The sequence below is a fragment of the Coregonus clupeaformis genome, chromosome 23 (genome assembly GCF_020615455.1).
Source record: "Coregonus clupeaformis isolate EN_2021a chromosome 23, ASM2061545v1, whole genome shotgun sequence".
NCBI lineage: Eukaryota > Metazoa > Chordata > Actinopteri > Salmoniformes > Salmonidae > Coregonus > Coregonus clupeaformis.
Window position 1 is genome coordinate 33,495,798 of NC_059214.1, and position 23,829 is coordinate 33,519,626.

At 44.2% G+C, this 23,829-nt stretch overlaps 3 protein-coding genes across 5 annotated transcripts; 2 read left to right on the forward strand and 1 right to left on the reverse strand.

Moving 5' to 3' along the window:
* The first annotated feature begins 1,284 nt into the window (after positions 1-1,284).
* Positions 1,285-3,015, forward strand: hsd3b1 (hydroxy-delta-5-steroid dehydrogenase, 3 beta- and steroid delta-isomerase 1). Its single transcript, XM_041843554.2, has 3 exons — positions 1,285-1,676; positions 1,791-1,955; positions 2,092-3,015. The coding sequence occupies exons 1-3, from the start codon at positions 1,526-1,528 to the stop codon at positions 2,898-2,900; spliced, it is 1,125 nt and encodes a 374-aa protein (XP_041699488.2). The 5' UTR covers positions 1,285-1,525; the 3' UTR covers positions 2,901-3,015.
* Positions 3,016-3,353: 338 nt separating this feature from the next.
* On the forward strand, positions 3,354-9,556 carry LOC121536886 (phospholipase A1 member A). 2 transcript variants are annotated; one of them, XM_041844509.2, is made up of 11 exons: positions 3,354-3,912; positions 6,002-6,215; positions 6,350-6,527; positions 6,621-6,729; positions 7,191-7,292; positions 7,475-7,567; positions 7,776-7,949; positions 8,396-8,485; positions 8,703-8,811; positions 8,947-9,102; positions 9,234-9,556. In XM_041844509.2, exons 1-11 carry the CDS (start codon positions 3,843-3,845, stop codon positions 9,322-9,324), a joined length of 1,386 nt encoding a protein of 461 aa, XP_041700443.2. In that variant the 5' UTR covers positions 3,354-3,842; the 3' UTR covers positions 9,325-9,556. The 2 variants fall into 2 exon arrangements, with proteins under 2 accessions (XP_041700443.2, XP_041700444.2); XM_041844510.2 differs by having other exon boundaries at positions 3,357-3,912; positions 7,794-7,949.
* A 446-nt stretch (positions 9,557-10,002) lies between these two features.
* On the reverse strand, positions 10,003-23,498 carry LOC121536888 (popeye domain-containing 2). Of its 2 annotated transcripts, XM_045206681.1 has the most exons (4): positions 22,304-23,498; positions 21,017-21,125; positions 20,227-20,908; positions 10,802-10,890 (listed from the first exon to the last, which is right to left on the reverse strand). In XM_045206681.1, exons 1-3 carry the CDS (start codon positions 22,828-22,830, stop codon positions 20,540-20,542), a joined length of 1,005 nt encoding a protein of 334 aa, XP_045062616.1. In that variant the 5' UTR covers positions 22,831-23,498; the 3' UTR covers positions 10,802-10,890; positions 20,227-20,539. The 2 variants fall into 2 exon arrangements, with proteins under 2 accessions (XP_045062617.1, XP_045062616.1); XM_045206682.1 differs by lacking the exon at positions 20,227-20,908 and having other exon boundaries at positions 10,003-10,890.
* Between the last annotated feature and the right edge of the window lie 331 nt (positions 23,499-23,829).

Genomic DNA, 23,829 nt, shown 5'->3' on the forward strand with positions numbered 1-23,829 from the left:
TAATTTAATGAGCTAAATGTAAAAAACTGTTGATTTCACAGGTTAAAAAAGGAATAGAAAGGAACAATATAAACCAGTACTTTTTGGGGGGTTCAAACCAGTTCAGAACTTTCTTTTGCTGGTCAGAACAGTGGAATGTCACGGGAAAAAAATAGTGGTTCTGTTCAGAACTAAATGATTGGGAAATCATTTTGGTTCAAACCCCTGGGTCCCATTGCCTCCTTAGCTATGTGGTTGACTGACTGTATGTGTAGTTGACTGACTGTTAGTTTCTACTCCTTGAGTCTATTTTGTTGGAACTATTTTTGTATCTGAATGACTTCTGCTATGCTCTTTAATGTGCAACACTTCTCAAAAAGCTCCTTTTCATGGAGAATATTTTTTAAACTTTTGACATTGTATTTTCAAACTGTAAGTAATGGCTTAAATTATGTTTGATTGATTAAATAGTATTTTGTATTGTATATGAACGACTAGTGTACTTTTATGAAAATAAATTAATCATCATACTTTTCAAAACAAACCGGACACCACACAATCTAACATTTCAGCCCACTAACTAGTCTAGAGGGGTTGATTGAGTTGAAGTGATGCGGGTGGAATTCAGCTGTAGCCTTGGCACAGTGACATCATCCTTCATCCTCCAGATAAGACAGCAGAGAGGGAGGCCCTGATACCAGACCAAGGTCTTCTTTAAACACGTCTGCTATCACAGGGAGATGGAGAGTTTATGAAACTGGAAACAATAAACTCAACAGACACCAAAACCATATTTTTAAAACCATCTCATAACACAGACATGTCCAGTGTGTAACTCTAGAATCTTGAGCTGTTCAAAATGCCACAAAACCACCTGCAATCATATACATTTGGCAGTTTATGAGAGGATGAAACCACTTCAACATATGCTACTCATGACTAAGCTGATCCTAATGCAGATCCCAGATTAGGTTTCAAATCTGGAATAAATGACACAGGCTGAATATATAGATGCTTTATAGAGCATGTAGAGAATCAGTGGCCAAGCCTGTCAAAATAAACCATCCAGAGACAGTAAATCTACAGTGTACTGACTCTACCCTGACCAGAGTCAGTTTATCACTGTGTCAACAGGAGACAAAAACAAATTGTTAGTCTTCTGGCAGACGTCGCCTTGACATTCAAGTCTTCGCAGACTGTTTTCCATGGCTGGTCTGGGACCAGTAGCCTTGGCGGCCGTCCTTGGCAGATACTGGGTAATAAAACGTCCCTGTCCTCCCTCCCTCTCTTGCGTCTGCCTGCCTCTAGACCTTGCCTCACTTCTCACCCCAGAGTGGCAGCGTTACCGTCACTTCTAGCACATTCCCTACGGCTAGAAAAAGGGAGTTTTCAGAGAGCGGTGTTAAGTTAGGAGTGTCTGCCATGCCCTCAGGATAGCAAGAGGAGTTTTAGGACAGGGGACAAAGTCCGGCGCATTGGTCATTCCCAGTGGCTAGGAAAGGGAGTTTTCTGAAAGGGGTTGTAGGTTCAGAGTTTGGACTGGGCCATGTCTCTGCAAGGCGATGTGTGTGTGGTGACAGGAGCCTGTGGGTTCCTGGGGGAGAGGCTGGTCCGGCTGCTAATGGAGGAAGAGAAGCTCACAGAGATCCGTATGCTGGACATACATGTCCGACCACAACACATACAGTGTCTGGAAGGTAAATACTATACCAGCTCTCCTTTCTTTCTCTCTCTCTACCAGGGTTAGTGTAAATATTGATATTTTACAACTTTTCTTTGGTTTGTTTCTTCTCTGATTGGTTTGTTGTCAGAGGTCAGAGGGGACACGCTGGTGAGTGTATTTGAGGGGGACATCAGGGATAGTGAACTGCTGAGGAGAGCGTGCAAGGGTGCATCGCTGGTCTTCCACACCGCGTCCCTCATAGACGTCACCGGGAAGGTGGACTACGGTGAGCTTCACAGGGTCAACGTCAAAGGTATGATCAGATTTGTGTCGGGATTGGCAGCAGACCTGAGTGAAATACACATGTCCAATACTTTCAAATACTTGAGCTGCGCTTGAGAACTGAATTGACCCTGCTGATGTACTCATTGATCTGATATCTTCCTCAGGAACCCAGCTCCTTCTGGAGACGTGCGTCCAGGAGAATGTGATGTCCTTTATCTACACCAGCAGCATCGAGGTGGCAGGCCCCAACGCCAACGGAGACCCCATCATCAACGGTGATGAGAATACCCCCTACACATGCTCCCTAAAGTTCCCCTACAGCAGGACCAAGAAGGAGGCAGAACGGGTCACCCTGCAAGCCCAGGGTGAGGTGCTCCAGAATGGGGGCCGGCTGGCCACCTGCGCCCTCCGACCCATGTACATCTATGGAGAGGGCTGCCGCTTCCTGCTGGGCCACATGGGAGACGGGATTCGTAACGGGGACATGTTGTACCGTACCTCCCGTCCGGAGGCCCAGGTGAACCCTGTATACGTGGGGAATGCGGCCCTGGCCCACCTCCAGGCCGCCCGCGCCCTGCGAGACCCCCAGCGGAGAGCCGCCATTGGAGGGAACTTCTACTACATCTCAGATGACACGCCTCCCGTCAGCTACTCTGACTTCAACCATGTTGTGTTGTCGCCGCTGGGCTTCAGCATCCAGGAGAAGCCTATCCTGCCCATCCCAGTCCTCTACCTCATCTGTTTCCTCATGGAGATGCTGCAGATGCTGCTCCGCCCCTTCAAGCGCTTCACCCCGCCCATAAACCGGCAGCTCCTTACCATGCTGAACACACCCTTCAGCTTCTCCTATCGGAGGGCTCAGAGGGACATGGGGTACACCCCGCGGTACAGCTGGGAGGAGGCACGCAAGCGGACCATGGATTGGGTGGCTTCCCAGTTACCCAAGGAGCGAGAGCGAATAAAGGCTAAATAATTGCCCCACGATCTGCTAATAACACTTAACATATAACTCACCATCCCCAGTCCAAGTGTATAATCCTCATTACTGTACTCTGTAAAAGTTTATATTAAAGTTGTGTGAAAACCAATCTCTGAACTTTTTCTTTCCCGGTCTGTTCACACTTATGAACACTCAGCCTGATCCATTTGATATCATGAGAAATGCATGGAGACTGACACTGTATTCTAAATCCCAGACACAATATGCCTACATGTCCTTGATCTAGTTCTCCAGAGAGGAGGATTCTTAAATAAAAGCTGAGCTACTACAGTCTGTCCCAGTTGCAGGTCCATCTCTATGGTCACATGGACAAGTATAAGGGTAGACTAGTGTGAATCCATTGCTGAATTCAACATATGACACGGTGAGAATGTCACCCCCAGACGCCCAGAGCTTAGTATTAAAACAAACAGGCATTGATCACCAGTGAGGTCATGGATCCACAGCCAGTGGCAACCCACCATATAGACTAAGCACTGGGTCCTGAACAACACACGGACAAACGACTGGAGCAGGAGGGGTATGTGGGTATGTTTTCATAAGACTAGTTTACTGTGGCAGCTGAGCTTTGCGAGAAAGCAGGGAAGGAAATTCCCCCAACCCCCCCATCTCTGTTTCTGTGTAACTATTTCAATGCCAGGCATTGTGAAATAACGTATTATGTTCAGCTTTATTCTCTTAATTAGATTCCTGCCCTGTTTGTGGTCACTGTTGACCAGTAGAGGATTGAATGGTATTTCAAGAACCAAAGTGAACTACAGGACTATAACATAGTCATTGCATAGCTACAAGGACTGCTGAGAGGGAAAAGAGGAGTTTCCAAAGCTAAGGATCTGAAGCACAGTTCACCAACACAGTTCACCAACCTAACTGGTAAAGCCAAGTTACCATTCTTGACACTCTTCTTTCAAGAGAATGGGCTGGAAACTAAAAACAGTGCAAACTATTCTCAGTATTCTAGCCTTCTACGTCACATCTGCAGTAGGTAAGTACAACTCATTTCTATTGCAGAAGCTTCTTCCTAATACAGTTCTATGAAATGAATATACTAACCTTGCTCTAAAAATATTTATTATAGTATATGCCATGTCACTGTAGATGTAAAGCATTCTTTAAAATCTTGTTGTGAAATCATGTTTTTTTGTGTGCAAATGCTGCATCTGTCGTTGTTGTTGTTGTTCAAATCAAATCAAATTGTATTTGTCACATGTGCCTTACTGTGAAATGCTTACTTACAAGCCCTTAACCAACAATGCAGTTCAAGAAATAGTTAAGAAAATATTTACTAAATAAACTAAAGTAAAAAAGTGACTATGCATAGATAATAAACAACGAGTAGCAGCAGTGTAAAAACAAAGGAGGGGTGTCAATGTAAATAGTCCAGGTGGCCATTTGATTAATTGTTCAGCAGTCTTATGGCTTGGGGGAAGAAGCTGTTAAGGAGCCTTTTGGTCCTAGACTTGGCATTCCGGTACTGCTTGCCGTGCGGTAGCAGAGAGAACAGTCTATGACTTGGGTGACTGGAGTCTTTGACAATTTTTAGGGCCTTCCTCTGACACTGTCTAGTATATAGGTCCTGGATGTCAGGAAGCTTGGCCCCAGTGATGTACTGGGCCGTACGTACTACCCTCTGTAGCGCCTCACGGTCAGATACCGAGCAGTTGCCATACCAGGCGGTGATACAACCGGTCAGGATGCTCTCGATGGTGCAGCTGTATAACTTTTTGAGGATCTGGGGACCCATGCCAAATCTTTTCAGTCTCCTGAGGGGGAAAAGGTGTTGTCATGCCCTCTTCACAACTGTCTTGGTGTATTTGGACAATGATAGTTCGCTGGTGATGTGGACACCAAGGAACTTGAAACTCTCGACCCGCTCCACTACAGCCCCGTCGATGTTAATGGGGGCCTGTTCGGCCCTCCTTTTCCTATAGTCCACGATCAGCTGCTTTGTCTTGCTCACATTGAGGGAGAGGTTGTTGTCCTGCCACCACACTGCCAGGTCTCTGACCTCCTCCCTATAGGCTGTCTCATCGTTGTCGGTAATCAGGCCTACTACTGTTGTGTCGTCAACAAACTTAATGATGGTGTTGGAGTCGTGCTTGGCCACGCAGTCGTGGGTGAACAGGGAGTACAAGAGGGGATTAAGCACGCACCCCTGAGGGGCCCCTGTTTTGAGGATCAGCGTGGCAGATGTGTTGTTGCCTACCCTTACCACCTGGCGGCCCGTCAGGAAGTCCAGGATCCAGTTGCAGAGGGAGGTGTTTAGTCCCAGGGTCCTTAGCTTAGTGATGAGCTTTGTGGGCACTATGGTGTTGAACGCTGAGCTGTAGTCAATGAACAGCATTCTCACATAGGTGTTCCTTTTGTCCAGGTGGGAAAGGGCAGTGTGGAGTGCGATTGAGATTGCATCATCTGTGGTTTCCCTTTGTAGTCCGTAATAGTTTTCAAGCCTGCCACATCCGATGAGCGTCAGAGCCGGTGTAGTAGGATTCAATCTTAGTCCTGTATTGACGCTTTACCTGTTTGATGGTTCATCTGAGGGCATAGCGGGACTTCTTATAAGCGTCCGGATTAGTGTCCTGCTCCTTGAAATCGGCAGCTCTAGCCTTTAGCTCGGTGCAGATGTTGCCTGTAATCCATGGCTTCTGGTTGGGATATGTACATAAGGTCACTGTGGGGACGACGTCATCGATGCACTTATTGATGAAGCCGGTGACTGAGGTGGTATACTCCTCAATGCCATTGGATGAATCCCGGAACAGTGCTAGCAAAACAGTCCTGTAGTGTAGCATCCTCGTCATCTGACCACTTCCGTATTGAGCGAGTCACTGGTACTTCCTGCTTTTTTTTTTTTGCTTATAAGTAGGAGTCAGGAGGATAGAATTATGGTCAGATTTGCCAAATGGAGGGCGAGAGAGAGCTTTGTATGCATCTCTGTGTGTGGAGTAAAGGTGGTCTAGAGTTGTTTTTCCTCTGGTTGCACATGTGACATGCTGGTAGAAATTAGGTAAAATGTGGTGGTGTTGGTGTTGTTCTCATGGTTCTTTATGGACATTTCTCCTCTGAACCTGCAGGGGAAGATGAGCAGCCCAGATCAGAATGTGCTGACTTCAACAACAAGACCTGGCTGGAGTACCATCAGCAGGGCAGCAAGCTACAGGTGCAGTACCTGCTCTTGACACGCAAGAATACAGACTGTGCCAGCCTCTTCAGTCAGGAATCCCTCAGCAACAACACCTCCTACTTCAACTCCTCCCAACCCACCAAGATAATTGTCCATGGATACAGGTGAGGAGAAAGGGAGGGAGGTCAAAAACTTGGTATATTCATACTCTACATATAAAACGTATAAGCTATCTCTCTCTCTCTCCCTCCCTCCCAACCTCCCTCCCTCCACCTCCCCTTTCCTCCCTCCCTCCCAGGGCTCTGGGCAGTAAGCCATCCTGGGTGAAGCAGCTTGCCCAGGCTCTGCTGCAGGTGCAGGATGCCAACGTGGTGGTGGTGGACTGGGTCTATGGGGCTTCATACGCCTACAACCTGGTGGTGGAGAACTACAAGGAGGTGGCCATCCAGATCTCTGTCCTCATCAACCAGCTCCAGGTCAGGGCCTCCTCATTTGTTTACGTCTACATACTGACAGCAAATTAAGTTAAAAGTAATGAAAATAACGGAGATCTGATGTCTGTCCCACAGAACCATGGATGCAAACTGGAGTCATTTCACTTCATTGGGGTTAGTCTTGGGGCACATGTGTCTGGATTCGTGGGGACCCTGTTCAAGGGCAAGATAGGGAGAATCACAGGTGAGCGCCATCTGTGTCTGACCCATTAACAGTTCCACAGGGCCCCTACTGTCTGCAGAACAAGGCTCTACAGGGCCAGACAGTGACTGGTCACCACAAAGCAGGGCAGTCACCCTCTCATCTCTGCCAACCTGACTGAATTAGACTTTCAAAGAAAGAGACAGCTCCGGAAAACAACAACAGCAGACATTGAAAGGTGGCACTCTGAATTTGTGAAAGAGGGAGACGTTACCCTTCTGAGGTCACACAACGACACAATAATACATACAATTGTCTGTCTGCACATTATCTCTGGTGTTTTTGTCAGAGTAGAGGCCTTCAGCGCTGTGATGTGAAGTAGTCTGAATGCTTTAGTACAGTAGTTCACAGGCTCTCTGTGTGTGTGTATTTATGTTTGTCATCACTGTTGCTGATGCAGTACTCTATCTATCCCCCACTGACCTCAGTATCTCCTGCTGTAGGTCTGGACCCGGCTGGACCCATGTTTAAAGGAGCCGACAAGTATGACCGTCTTGACCCCTCAGATGCACTGTTTGTCGAGGCCATCCACACTGATTCCGACTGTGAGAGAATAGGCTACACACAAATCACACAAATCATTGTTATTGCAAAGAGATTTCTGCTATCTTTCCATCTTTTCCTCTTAAACCTATTCAATTTCAAAAGTCTCACTGTTCATTGGAATGACAAAATGATGTGTCCTGGTATCAGCCTTTCCACATCGATTATCAACCTTTTATCTCAGATTTTGGCATCTCCATCCCTGTCGGCCATGCAGACTTCTTCCTAAATGGCGGGATGGACCAAGCAGGTTGCTCGCACTCCAGGTTTTTGTCAAGTAAGTGCGTGTTTGGCCGCCAAAATGTTTCATTGGCGAAGAGGCCTAACCTAAGTGTGTATTAATTTCAGTATCAGCTTCAGACATGTCGTTCAACTTAAACAACTGTTTATCATTCACTAACTAAGCAGTAAGCACTATGTTTACTAACCTATAGGCTGTTTAGTGGTAAGCTTCTGGCTGCCTGAGAATCTTCGTTTGTGGTCAGTTCTTGTCTACTTTCCAGTATACGGCAATGTGATCTGTAACCACATGAGGGCGCTCCACCTCTACATAAGCGCACTGAACGGGACCTGCCCACTGTCTGGCATCCCTTGTTCCAGCTATGAGGACTTCCTCAAGGGGCGCTGTTTAGGCTGCCCGGGAAGATGTCCACGAATAGGTGAGGGCATCATCAACATTATGCTATTTCCCCAGATATTATACAAACCTGCTGTCTGTGAGTACGTTGGTCATGCAAATGTAAATATTATAAATAGCCACCTTTTACATGTAGCCTATAGTAGGCTATTTACAAACGTGTGAAATGTGTTTAAATATGATATTTTTGTCATATTCAAACTTCCCAGCACACTTTCCATTTTCACTTTGGTCAGGTTTCACTCAATGAGAGACAGTGCAACTGTCTGACCTAGCTAGTGTCATGTCTGGTCTGGCGTCCACTTATCACTATGGTGCACTGGCGCAGCAGATACAGTGACAGACTGCAACAGATAAACCAGTAAATGTACTATGGAGGCCTTTCATCTGTCATAACTGTGATAGGAATTGCTACTTTACATCTTACTCTCTGTCTTTTTTATGTGCATGTGTCCTTGTGTGTTTCAGGGTTATTGGAGAACAGCGGAATAACAGTCTCTCCTCTTCCTCAACTAGAGAAGCTTTTCCTCCTGACAACCTCTGCACCTCCCTTCTGTGGTGAGTAGCCTACATTTATCTCTATGTAAAAACACAGACTGGCTGTCCCATCAGACGATTGTTGGATGCTCATTATGACACATCCCCACTACTTTGGCCCCACAGTTGAATGGTTAAATACAGAAATATCTCATGTGATGATAATCAAGTTACATCCCGTCCCCTTCTCCCATCCTCCCCCTCCTCCTCTTTCCCACTCTGTTCCCTCTCTCCCCAGCCCATCACATCCTGGTGCAGCTGGAGGTGTCCCCCCTGGACAAGAGTGCTGAGGTGCAGGTGATCCTGAGAACTGAGGGACTTCCTCGAACAGAGCAGAAACTCAGGCTGTAGGTACAACCATTAACCCTTACTGTTAGAGACCAAAATGTATACACAGCATGATTCAAAGCTGTTCACGGTATGATACGTAAACATGGATTATATTCTCAGTAACAGGCATGCTGTGTGTGTGTGTATTTCAGAAAGTCAGACAACACTGTGTATAAGAGGGTGATAGGCCACCCAGTGCCACTGTGTGAGATAGACTCCATCCAGCTGAAGAACACTGGAGCACGCTTCTACCGGCAGGGAGACATCCACTTTGTGTCTGTCTGCATATCAGAGTTCCCCTCTGTCGGGTATAAGTCCTTTCATCTATTTAACACACACATACTCTCACACACGTACCTACACCACACACAGCAGCATGCAGTGTGTATGCATTCCTGTGCATGCATATGACACTGTTACTCTTTCGTTTCTCTTTCAGAGAAGTGGAGCCATTGTGTGTGAAGAAGATTGATGTAAGGCGAGGAGCTCCATGGAACCATGATTTTGTGCAGCTGTGTTGGAATTACTGAGAACCCTCATGTAGTAAACACACACAGAGCCTATGAACCAACATGTGTTTCTTTCTCTCTGGCAACCTCCCAATAGTCTGAAACAGCGTCCTCTCCTCGTCTCCTTTCCTTCATCATCAATGATGTGGAATGCTTTGATAGGTCTAAGCGGTAAGGAGGAAGCCTATCCTTATAGTTATCATTTGGCATGAAGGAAAGGAAATTAGGAGTTTTACTGGGACTAGCTCACACAGAAACACACACATGCAGCTAATAGCTCCCGTTGCAAACAGCTACACACAAACACAAACTTTGCCATGCTATAACCCTAGTCATGTTACTGACGGACCACCTACAGCCAAACAAATTCCAGGACAGTTCCAAACTACTTTTTAAATGTCTTTAGTATTGTCTAACAGCATTAGTAGTATTGCTGTACATAATCATTCCGATGCAGCTGAATGTTACTTTATTCAGAGCTTCTGTTTAAGCAAAACAATAAAAGGGTAACTCTGGAACGTGTGTATTTTGTCTGTTCTCAAGGGCTTACATCTGTGAGTTCTGAGAAGCAGGGGTGAGCAACATGTGAAACTGTGATAAGAACTGAGTTTGAGTGCCTCATGATGATAAACTTTGAGACAACATTATTTCTGACAAAGGATGGAGGAGAGAGTAGACAGAATAAAAAATGACAGGCAATGCATTTTCACCAAGAGCTTTATGGAGAAACATTGGCCCCATGAAAATACATTTTTATCACAGTGTGTATATGTAGTCCCATTTTTTATTTCAACAACAAAAACAAAACACTCATGCTCTATGTTTATGACTAAATAAATGTACAATGTGTGAGACATCTCACATTCACATACACAAATGCCTGTTCAATTTGAAATCATGTTTTGGGAAATGTGAGTATGAAGATAAATCCCTTTCTAGCATGCTGTCTGTCAAACTTTATTCTCTCAGATTATGTCTGCACAAACAAACACGATTAACGTGCCCCTAGCTAGCCAACCCAACCCTGGCTGTTCAAAAATAAAAGACACATGATTGCTTTAATGTGGAATCATAATCCTATCTAACACAATATACCACATCAAAAGGCTTTCCATCCAGATGAATGGGAGACATGTGAGTGACATAATAAAAAGAGGTCTGTGACCTTTACTATTAAATGCAGTTTTAGAACATAATTCTGTTCAGTGTCCAGGGTTTCACTCTTTCCTATATTGTCACGCACATCAGAGGAAGAGAGGTAAGGTGAGAGAGTGGAATTTGGTGTTGGGTGGGTCTGATTCCACCCAGGGCAGTGATGATGGTTGTGTTCAAGGTTGTCTTTTTTGCAGTCGCACTGCTCATCTCAGGAGAATGCTATAAGACAATGTGGTTCCTGAGATGTTAAACACTTTGCCAGGTGTTGTGACATCTGATAATCTGCATAGCCTGACTGTAATAAAGACTTTCTGGAATGTGTCCACTGTTTGTAATGCGGGTGAAACCATCACAGCTTATGGGTGTCCGTGGGGGCCAAAGGAGCTCTCCCTCTCTGGTATCGCATCGGTACAGTCCCAGCGTTTTCCTCTCCTGTGGAACCAACAGAGAACACCGGTCATTGACAACTGGTCGGTCTATCATGAACTGTCAAGAAACACAAGCAGAACTGTTACTACGGCAACCTACCTAATGGCAGGCAGTTCATATTAACCTTGTCCAAGTATAGAGAGTATTTCATCTTCCCTTAAATGCTATGTACATGCCTTACAGCATAGTGTAGGGTTGCAAGATGATCTCACAACGAACGCTCACATTGGTCAAATTACATAGGCATAGTCCTCACATTCCTGACACCTGAACTGGTTAACAGTGAGGGATGTATTGACCTGTGATGTGACATTTACCTGGTTTCCATCCAACCATTTCATGTGAATTAATTACCTGACACATGAAAAAAGTCACAACCGGGCTGATGGAAATAGGAAATGTCGAAACATTTTATAAATGTCAGACAATTTGTTCATTCGACATGGTGGGATCATTTAATTATGCGAGAAATGGCTACAGATTAAATCAGTTATGATGAACATACATTTAAGTCACTGGGCACAGACGTCAGTTCAACGTCTAGTTTTGATTTACATTTGTGAATTCAACATGAAATAAACAAAACATTTCACCATTGGATTAAAAATTGCGTGAAAAAAAATACAAAATGCCCTCATGTTCATGACTTTTTGCAAATCCAATCAGTTTTCCACCTTGATTTCATATTTTTTAGGGGGGGGGGTTGAAATGATGTGGAAACAATGTTGATTCAACCATTTTTTGCCCAGTGGGAGGTTGGACGGTGATGAGCTTGATGGTCCTTTCCAATAAATAATCGAGGGTCTTATTCTGGTGACATGATGATCATGCTTGGCTGCCATTTGACAAATAAAAATAATCTCATCATGTAAGTAGCCTACCCGCACTGTATCTGCAAGCGGTTGGCTAGAGCACACGTGTCAAGACCAGAATGGGCATATTTGCTATATAACACAGTTTTTTTGATAAAACCATCACTAGAGATGAAAATACAATGGAAACCCATTTTTACTTGTATTTTTTAATTTATTACGCACAGCCTTTTATCCACAAAAAGTCAGCTTGATGGAAACATGCGCATATTGTTTTATGCAGATTTTACAATATTCACATGAAAATCTGTCGCCAATTGGATGGAAACCTAGTTAATGATAGTGGAGTGATGAGCTGTTCTCTAAGCGTGTCTGGTCTCTGCTTTCACATGACCCACATCCCTCATATCCCTCACCCCTATCATACCTCACCCCTGTCAACCCTCACCCTTCTCGAACCTCACTCCACTCATTCCCCTACTTGCCGTAGCCACTGGCTAACCGACCATAGACTGTACCTGAAGGTCATAAGCCGTTACAATGACAGCAGAGTCAGAGCCCTCCACCCTCTACCCAGCAACTATCCTGGAATCCAACACCCTCTCCCCACTCCGCCCAAAACACGGTCTGTCCCGCAATTGGTTCTGGGAGGATTTGGGGATAGCGGGGGAGAGGGAGGGGGCAGTGGGCAGGCACGTGGATTAAGTGCATGGCACTGCATCTCTGACTGCCAGGATATTCCAAAAGTTTCCAGCAGGCTCTAATCCTTGTCAGACAAAAACACACAGCTGACTGCCAGCATCCCACCCCCACCCTGCTGTCTCCCCTTCCTGTTCCAAACTACAAACCTCCAACATACATTCAGATGGTACCCCCATTTGTCTGAACCAACATAAGCTACCAGGGTCACTCTGAGGTAAACGGTTTCATAAACTGTAGCACAAAATTGTCTTTCATATGGCCTGAATCCTGGCGGAAAAAGGGCAGTCTATCCTACTGTAGGTAAACAAACACACCCATACTCAGCAGGACATTAGCTACCAAGAGGGCAGGCCACACACTGGGAGATGAGTGAGGGACAAGCTGCAATATACTCTCCCCTACGTATTTATTTGGACAGTGAAGCGCAAACTTTTAATTGGGCTCTATACTCCAGCATTTTGGATTTGAGATCAAATGTTTTATACAGTGCATTCGGAAAGTATTCAGACCCCTTCACTTTTTCCACATTCTGTTACATTACAGCCTTATTCTAAAATGGATTACATAGTTTTTCCCCCAATCAATCTACACACAATACCTCATAATGACAAAGCAAAAACAGATTTTTAGAAATGTTTGCCAATGTATTAAAAATTAAAACGGAAATATCACATTTACATAAGTATTCAGACCATTTACTCCGTACTTTGTTGAAGTACCTTTGGCAGCGATTACAGCCTCGAGTCTTCTTGGGTATGATGCTACAAGCCTGGAACACCTGTATTTGGAGAGTTTCTCCCATTCTTCTCTGCAGATCCTCTCAAGCTCTGTCAGGTTGGATGGGGAGCTTCGCTGCACAGCTATTTTCAGGTGTCTCCAGAAATGTTTGATCGGGTTCAAGGCTCTGGCTGGGCCACTCAAGGACATTCAGAGACTTGTCCAAAAGCCACTCCTGCGTTGTCTTGGCTGTGTGCTTAGGGTTGTTGTCCTGTTGGAAGGTGAACGTTCGCCCCAGTCTGAGGTCCTGAGAGCTCTGGAGCAGGTTGATGCTGCCACCACTATGCTTCACCGTAGGGATGGTGCCAGGTTTCCTCCAGACGTTACGCTTGGCATTCTGGCCAAAGAGTTCAATCTTGGTTTCTCATGGTCTGAGAGTCCTTTAGGTGCCTTTTGCCAAACTCCAAGTGGGCTGTCATGTGCCTTTTACTGAGGAGTGGCTTCCGTCTGGCCACTCTACCATAAAGGCCTGATTGGTGGAGTGCTGCAGAGATGGTTGTCCTTCTGGAAGGTTCTCCCATCTCCACAGAGGAACTCTGTCAGAGTGACCATTGGATTCTTGATCACCTCCCTAACCAAGGCCCTTCTCTCCCTATTGTTCAGTTTGGCCAGGCGTCCAGCTCTAGGAAGAGTCTTGGTGGTTCCAAACTTCTTCCATTTAAGAATGATGGAGGCCACTGTGTTCTTGGGGACCTTCAATGCTGCAGAAATGTTTTGGTACCCTTCCCCAGATCTGTGCCTCGACAGAATCCTGTCTCAGGGCTCTAATTCCTTCGACCTCATGGCTTGGTTTTTGCTCTGACATGCACTCTCAACTGTGGGACCTTATATAGACAGGTGTGTGGCTTTCCAAATCATGTCCAATCAATTTAATTTACAACAAGTGGACTCCAATCAAGTTGTAGAAACATCTCAAGGATGATCAATGGAAACAGGATGCACCTGAGCTCAATTTCGAGTCTCATAGCAAAGGGTCTGAATACTTACGTAAATAAGGTTTTTCTGTTTTTTATTTTTTAATACATTTGCAAACATTTCTATAAACCTGTTTTCACTTTTCATTATGGGGTATTGTGTGTAGATTGATGAGGAAAAACAATTATTTAATAAATTTTATAATAAGGCTGTAACGTAACAAAATGTGGAAAAAGTCAAGCGGTCTGAATACTTTCCGAATGCACTGTACGAGGCGACCGTACAGAATGTCACCTTTTATTTGAGGGTATTTTCATATGTATCGGTTTTACCGTTTAGAAATTACAGCACTTTATGAATCTAGTCCCCCGATTTGAAGGTGTCATAAGTATTTGGACAAATTCACTTATAGTGTATTACATTTAGTCAAAAGTTTAGTATTTGGTCCCATATTCCTAGCACGCAATGACTACATCAAGCATGTGACTCAACAAACTTGGATGCATTTGCAGCTTGTTTTGGTTGTGTTTCAGATTATGTTGTGCACAATAGAAATGAATGGTAAATAATGTATTGTGTCACTTTTATTGAAGCAAAACATGCTAACCTCTCACCATTACCCAATAACAGGGGACACATATATATATACACATATATACAGTCATGGCCAAAATTGTTGGCACCCCTGAAATTTTTCCAGAAAATGAAGTATTTCTCACAGAAAAGTATTGAAATTACACATGTTTTGCTATGCACATGTTTATTTCCTTTGTGTGTATTGGAATAACACAAAAAAAACAGGAAAAAAGCAAATTTGACATAATTTCACACAAAACTCAAAAAATGGGCCGGACAAAATGATTGGCACCCTTAACTTAATATTTAGTTGCACACCCTTTGGAAAAAATACCTGAAATCAGTCGCTTCCTATAACCATCAATAAGCTTCTTACACCTCTCACCCGGAATTTTGGACCACTCTTCTTTTGCAAACTGCTCCAGGTCTCTCATATTGGATGGGTGCCTTTTCCCAACAGCAATTTTAAGATCTCTCCACAGGTGTTCAATGGGATTAAGATCTGGACTCATTGCTGGCCACTTCAGAACTCTCCAGCGCTTTGTTGCCATCCATTTCTGGGTGCTTTTTGAAGTATGTTTGGGGTCATTGTCCTGCTGGAAGACCCATGATCTCGGACGCAAACCCAGCTTTCTGACACTGGGCCCTACATTGCGACCCAAAATCCTTTGGTAATCCTCAGATTTCATGATGCCTTGCACACAGTCAAGGCACCCAGTGCCAGAGGCAGCAAAACAACCCCAAAACATCTTTGAACCTCCACCATATTTGACTGTAGGTACTGTGTTCTTTTCTTTGAAGGCTTCATTACATTTTCGGTAAACAGTAGAACGATGTGCTTTACCAAAAAGCTCTATCTTGGTCTCATCTGTCCATAAGACGTTCTCCCAGAAGGAATTTGGCTTACTCATGTACATTTTGGCAAACTGTAGTCTTGCTTTTTTATGTCTCTGTGTCAGCAGTGGGGTCCTCCTGGGTCTCCTGCCATAGCGTTTCATTTCATTCAAATTTCGACGTATAGTTCGCGCTGACACTGATGCACCCTGAGCCTGCAGGACAGCTTGAATTTCTTTGGAACTTGTTTGGGGCTGCTTATCCACCATCCGGACTATCCTGCGTTGCAACCTTTCATCAATTTTTCTCTTCCGTCCACGTCCAGGGAGATTAGCTACAGTGCCATGGGTTGCAAACTTCTTGATCATGTTGCGCACTGTGGACAAAGGAACATCTAGATCTCTGGAGATGGACTTGTAACCTTGAGATTGTTGATATTTTTCCACAATTTTGGTTCTCAAGTCCTCAGACAGTTCTCTTTTCCTCTTTCTGTTCTCCATGCTTAGTGTGGCACACACAGAAACACAATGCAAAGACTGAGTCAACTTCTCTCCTTTTATCTGCTTTCAGGTGTGATTTTTAGATTGCCCACACCTGTTACTTGCCCCAGGTGAGTTTAAAGGAGCATCACATGCTTGGAACAAACTTATTTATCCACAATTTTGAAAGGGTGCCAATAACTTTGTCCGGCCCATTTTTTTAGTTTTGTGTGAAATTATGTCAAATTTGCTTTTTTCCTGTTTTTTTGTGTTATTCCAATACACACAAAGGAAATAAACATGTGCATAGCAAAACATGTGTAATTTCAATACTTTTCTGTGAGAAATACTTCATTTTCTGGAAAAATTTCAGGGGTGCCAACAATTTTGGCCATGACTGTATATATATATATATATATACATACACACACACAGTGGGGAAAACAAGTATTTGATACACTGCCGATTTTGCAGGTTTTCGTACTTACAAAGCATGTAGAGGTCTGTAATTTTTATCATAGGTACACTTCAACAGTGAGAGACGGAATCTAAAACAAAAATCCAGAAAATCACATTGTATGATTTTTAAGTAATTAATTTGCATTTTATTGCATGACATAAGTATTTGATCACCTACCAACCAGTAAGAATTCCGGCTCTCACAGACTTGTTAGTTTTTCTTTAAGAAGCCCTACTGTTCTCCACTCATTACCTGTATTAACTGCACCTGTTTGAACTCGTTACCTGTATAAAAGACACCTGTCCACACACTCAATCAAACAGACTCCAACCTCTCCACAATGGCCAAGACCAGAGAGCTGTGTAAGGACATCAGGGATAAAATTGTAGACCTGCACAAGGCTGGGATGGGCTACAGGACAATAGGCAAGCAGCTTGGTGAGAAGGCAACAACTGTTGGCGCAATTATTAGAAAATGGAAGAAGTTCAAGATGACGGTCAATCACCCTCGGTCTGGGGCTCCATGCAAGATCTCACCTCGTGGGGCATCAATGATCATGAGGAAGGTGAGGGATCAGCCCAGAACTACACGGCAGGACCTGGTCAATGACCTGAAGAGAGCTGGGACCACAGTCTCAAAGAAAACCATTAGTAACACACTACGCTGTCATGGATTAAAATCCTGCAGTGCACGCAAGGTCCCCCTGCTCAAGCCAGCGCATGTCCAGGCCCGTCTGAAGTTTGCCAATGACCATCTGGATGATCCAGAGGAGGAATGGGAGAAGGTCATGTGGTCTGATGAGACAAAAATAGAGCTTTTTGGTCTAAACTCCACTTGCCGTGTTTGGAGGAAGAAGAAGGATGAGTACAACCCCAAGAACACCATCCCAACCGTGAAGCATGGAGGTGGAAACATCATTCTTTGGGGATACTTTTCTGCAAAGGGGACAGGACGACTGCGCCGTATTGAGGGGAGGATGGATGGGGCCATGTATCGCGAGATCTTGGCCAACAACCTCCTTCCCTCAGTAAGAGCATTGAAGATGGGTCGTGGCTGGGTCTTCCAGCATGACAACGACCCGAAACACACAGCCAGGGCAACTAAGGAGTGGCTCCGTAAGAAGCATCTCAAGGTCCTGGAGTGGCCTAGCCAGTCTCCAGACCTGAACCCAATAGAAAATCTTTGGAGGGAGCTGAAAGTCCATATTGCCCAGTGACAGCCCCGAAACCTAAAGGATCTGGAGAAGGTCTGTATGGAGGAGTGGGCCAAAATCCCTGCTGCAGTGTGTGCAAACCTGGTCAAGACCTACAGGAAACGTATGATCTCTGTAATTGCAAACAAAGGTTTCTGTACCAAATATTAAGTTCTGCTTTTCTGATGTATCAAATACTTATGTCATGCAATAAAATGCAAATTAATTACTTAAAAATCATACAATGTGATTTTCTGGATTTTTGTTTTAGATTCCGTCTCTCACAGTTGAAGTGTACCTATGATACAAATTACAGACCTCTACATGCTTTGTAAGTAGGAAAACCTGCAAAATCGGCAGTGTATCAAATACTTGTTCTCCCCACTGTATATATATATATATATATATTTCACCCATCTACACACAATACCCTAAAATAACAAAGTGAAAACATGTTTTTAGAAATGTTTGAAGAAAATGTACTGAAAATGAAATACAGAAATATCTCATTTACATACAGTACCAGTCAAAAGCTTGGACACACCTACTCATATTTTTACTATTTTCTACATTGTAGAATAATAGTGAAGACATCAAAACTATGAAATAACACATATGGAATCACGTAGTAACCAAAAATAGTGTTAAACATATATATTTTATATTTGAGATTCTTCAAATAGCCACCCTTTGCCTTGATGACAGCTTTGCACACTCTTGGCATTCTCTCAACCAGCTTCATGAGGTAGTCACCTGGAATGCATTTCAATTAACAGGTGTGCCTTCTTAAAAGCTCATTTGTGGAATTTCTTTCCTTCTTAATGTATTTGAGCCAATCAGTTGTGTTGCGACAAGGTAGGGGGGTATACAGAAGATAACCCTATTTGGTAAAAGACCATGTCCATATTATGGCAAGAACAGCTCAAATAAGCAACGAGAAATGACAGTCCTTCATTACTTTAAGACATGAAGGTCAATCAATACGGAACATTTCAAGAACTTTGAAAGTTTCTTCAAGTGCAGTCGCAAAAAACATCAAGCGCTATGATGAAACTGGCTCTCATAAGGACCACCACAGGAATGGAAGACCCAGAGCTACCTCTGCTGCAGAGGATAAGTTCATTAGAGTTACCAGCCTCAGAAATTGCAGCCCAAATAAATGCTTCACAGAGTTCAAGTCACCGACACATCACAACATCAACTGTTCAGAGGGGACTGTGTGAATCAGGCCTTCATGGTCGAATTACTGCAAAGAAACCACTACTAAAGGACACCAATAAGAAGAAGAACGGATGATCTCCGCATGTGTATTTCCCACCATAAAGCATGGAGGAGGTGTTATGGTGAGGGGTGCATTGCTGGTAACACTGTCTGTGATTTATTTAGAATTCAAGGCACACTTAACCAGCATGGCTACCGCAGCATTCTGCAGCGATACGCCATCCCATCTTGTTTGGGCTTAGTGGGACTATCATTTGTTTTTCAACAGAACAATGACCCAACACACCTCCAGGCTGTGTAAGGGCTATTTTACCAAGAAGGAGAGTGATGGAGTGCTGCATCAGATGACCTGGCCTCCAAAATCCCCTGACCTCAACCCAATTTAGATGGTTTGGGATGAGTCGGACCGCAAGACTGTTGGAAAAGCATTCCAGGTGAAGCTGTCACAAAATTCAGGCTGTCACAAAATGTATGAATACTTTCTGAAGGCACTGTATGCCTCTAACTTTCTCACTCACCATTATTCACGATTCATTCATGATTATCCGTAATCATGGTAGCATCCACATTAATGTAGAGGTGTTCAGAAACATATTCTATTCTTATTTACAATAAAAGTGACAACATTATTTACCATTCATTTCTATTGGGCACAAGATAATCCAAAAACACAACCAAAACAAACTGCAGATGCAGCCAACAAGTTTGTAGGGTTATGAGCTTGATGTAGTCATTGCGTGCTATAGGAATATGGGACCACATTTAATACACTATAAGTGGATTTGTCTAAATACGTATGACACCTTCGAATGGGGGGACTAGATACATAAAGTGCTTTCATTTCTAAACGGTAAAATTGATATTTATGAAAATACCCTCAAATAAAAGGTGACATTCTGTACTGTCACCTCATAAAACTTTTGATCTCAAATCGAAAATGCTGGAGTATAGAGCCAAATTAAAAGTTTGCCGTAAACTTTAGAAACTAGAGACAGAGAGGCCTTCGGGGTTGGGTGGGTACCCATGAGGCGAGGTGTCCCAGTTCTGCCAACTCTTTGATCAATCCAATGTTTTTCCTCTCAGGCTCATTAGTTTTTACAAAGAAATATCGATTTTACTAACTCACTCTCTCGACTTTCATATAATTTTAGAAGGCGAAAGAGCAAGCAGTGCATAGCCTCTGCATAAAATAGATTGAATATGTCAGATAACAAACTGAAAATCACTCAAATCATTGCAAAGTGAAATTAGGTTCTTTACAACATGGCCTGGCCTGTTCAAAGCTGGATTAGTGAGTGTGGACACAGCAAGCAAAACACACACGCAACCCCCCGCCCAGTCCACTCTCTCACTGCACACAGGTGTACTTACATATATCTTAAGTAGTGGCCCAGTGTGTTAGCTCCAGCAACCTGCCTTCTACCTCAAATAATCCCTCTCACTCCCATAATCCATTAAGGACCCGGTCATATCCGCAAAGTCCTCCAGGACCAGGCTGGTAGAGTCCTCACCAGAGGGCATCTCCATGTCTGAGGGCTGGCGCTGGGAGGGTTGGTGGGAGGTTGGCGCTGACGGGGTGGGGGTCTTCTCTCGGATCTGGCACCGGGTCCACATCCACCACTGCTGCTTCATTTACATTTTACGTCATTTAGCAGACGCTCTTATCCAGAGCGACTTACATTATTTAATTTTTTTTCATACCCCCTGTGGGAAACGAACCCACAACCCTGGCGTTGCAAACGCCATGCTCTATCTGCTTCACTGGGGCTACCTGGTCCCTGGCACTCCCACTACCACTGCCGTTACAGACCTCCCCCTCGTTGCCTGGGGAGGAGGGGGCCAGGACCTGGTAGAGGCTGGGCAGGCGGATGTCGAGGCGCACGCCGCTCTTGGCGAAGAGCTTGTCGTTGAGTGAGTAGAGCTTGTCGGCGATGTCGCTGCCCAGCATGACAGAGAAGAGGCAGGCAATGTAGCGTTCCTTGGACAGAAGCATGTAAAGGCGGCGCCGGCGCCATGAGATGTAGCGGCAGTCCATCTCCGCCGTCAGGGTCATCTGAGGTTCAGGGGGATAGATGGTCAGGGGTGAGAGTGAAGGGAAAGGCTAAATGTTCATAAATTAATGAATGACTGGATGAATGAATGACGAGCATCTGTCCAGTACCTGAAAGTTCCCCTCTTCATTGGGTTGGAGAGACTCCCACTCAGGAGAGTCCATGAACTTGTGGGGGAAGATGTAATGGAGGAACTGTCCATCCAGAGACACACGGATCCTACCAAGGAGAGCAGGAAAGGACAAGGTTAGTAAGAGAGAAGAGGGGAGAAAGCATGGATAGGTGATAATGAGAGAAGTGAGAGAGAGAAGATGCACATAACTAGGCTTGATCCAAAACCTTGAAACAAGTTAACATGAATACAAGTTAACATGAATATCTCTGTCCTGATCCAAGTTAAACACAGACAGAGAGAAAAACATATATTCTTGGTTTATAAGTCACAGACATTCCCTCAGTGCTCTTTCAGGTATGACTTCATGTTCATGGCATTCGTTTGAAGTCAGTGAAACTTGGAATTGTTAGTCATAAAAATGGCATAAACAGACGTCATCTTATGACACCAAACATTATTTGCGTACGATAGTTAGCTATCCCAGTGTATGAACATTTAATTTTAGAGGTCGTATAGGGGGATTTGTTTACTGTGTTGGTACACAACCTCAGGAGAGCACCAAATATAAAGCTATCCCAACAACTTAGCAGCAGCCACCAGACCTGGGTCAAATACATCACATACTTTAAATTCATTGAACAGCACTTAATTTAATTTGCCTGGTACAATGGAACCAATGGAATAGTCCCAAATGAGCTAAATCAAGCACACCTCAAATACTTGAAAATAAAAGTATTTGACATGATGTATTTGACCCAGATCTGGCACCCTGCCACTAAGGGGAGCAACTACACTACAGTGGGTCAGTGACACGAATACTCTGTATTTTACAACGTCTGGGGCTTGGATATTTTAACCACACCTTCCCAATCCCAACAGACACACACTTGATACACACACTAAATTCGATCTTAGCCAACAAGCAACGGAGTCACTGCTTAGGACACATGACCTCTTGAAAGTGTTCCGTGTTTAATTATATCGTTGGTAAGTAATATCTCTCTCTCAGGTTTCAATGAGCCCTAGTCTGGGTCATTGTCGTTGTCGTTGTTGGAGAGACAGATCAAGAGAGATAAAACGCTAAGCGGGGAATAGAACACACCTCACTCAGAGCATTAACTAGGAACACTCACTACAACATGACAATTGCAATCTGACATCAGTAATTTAACTAAATTACAATTTACTGTTACTCCAGCAACTTAACTAAAACAAGACTCTGGTCTTTTCCAATATCTACAGTAGCATACTACCACGAATGAACATTGGAATTGGGACTTACACTTTTCCCTCACTCGATGGGTGTCTTGCCCTCCACGTGTACATCTCCACTACCCCTAGTGGCAGCACTTTGTTCTCACAGGCACCCACAATGTCTTGGAACACCTGTACAGGAACGTCCATGGGCCGGTAGACGGCTGAGTAGAGGGCCGACAGCTCCTCGCTGGTCAGGCCATCCTGTTGCAGCCTGTATATGAGGTGGCAGATCTGGAGCACACAGGCCACTAGCAGTAGCAAGTTCCAGGAAAACACGTCCACCCCACACATGGTCATCCAGCCCCACAGGGCCAGGCAGGTGAAGGCAAGCATCTGGAAACCAAATATGAACAGGCAGCCATAGGCGCCGCTGCCTCCCATGTACCCCAGGAACAAGACGGTGTTGCCCAGGTGGTAGAAGGCCCCCTCTGTGTTGTTGGTCCAGCCATCGCATGGTGGATGGCCGTAGAGAACCGCCTCCAACAGGGTGGAGTTGTCTGCACACATGGTAAGGGAGGCTGTTATTCCAAACCAAATGTCTAGTTGTTCCATAAGTTAAAAAAATTTACACTCAGAATATTCCAAAGTTTACAAAGCTACCAGAGGTCAAAGCTCGTAGAAAAAGTTTGTCCTCCACTCAAGCTTGAAGTTTTTGTTGCTTTATCAGTGAGACTGAACCGTTGTCACTGGAGTTGGCCTATTCCTCAAAAGTTCAGTCAAAACTGAGAAAACATTGCAAAAATAATGTTCCCTGTTGCGCTCTTACATACAGCTGGAGTACACGATTCGTCTTTATTCGGTTATTACACCATAACCACGATTGGAATAGATTTCTCACATTGTGCGTCTCTCCCTCCCTCTTGTCCCTTCAATGTTTTGCTGTGTCGGGCTCTAGATTTTCTTTCTATTTCCCCTCACCCATTTGCTTGCGCTAGAGAGCTCACAGTTGGCAGCACAGAGAGAGCGAGAGGGGGAGAGAGACCCCTAGAAGGATAACCATGTTTGGAATTGAAACCCAAGGAGTAGAGCCACAGACAGAAAGCAGACCAGCTACTTAACATAACACTGCTGGGGAGAGAGAGAGAGAGAAGTGAGATAAGTGACAGAGTTTATTAGTCACATGTGCAGGGCAGCAGATGTACAGGTGCAGCGCAATAAATTAGAATATTGTGGAAAAGTTAAGTAATTTCAATAATTCAATTGACAAAGTGAAACTCATATCGTGGATTAATTACACAAAAAGTGAAATAGTTCAAGCCTGTATTTGTTTTAATCTTGATGATTACGGCTTACAGCTCATGAAAATCCCAAATTCAGTATCTCAGAAAATTTGAATATTGTGAAAAGGTTCAATATTGTAAACTCAAGGTGTCACACTCTAATCAGCTAACTAACTCAAAACACCTGCAAAGGTTTCCTGAGCCTTTAAATATTCTCTCAGTCCAGTTCAGTAGGCTTCACAATCATGGGGAAGACTGCTAACTTGACAGTTGTGCAGAAGACAGTCATCAACACCCTCCACAAGGAGCAAAAGCCTCAAAAGATCATTGC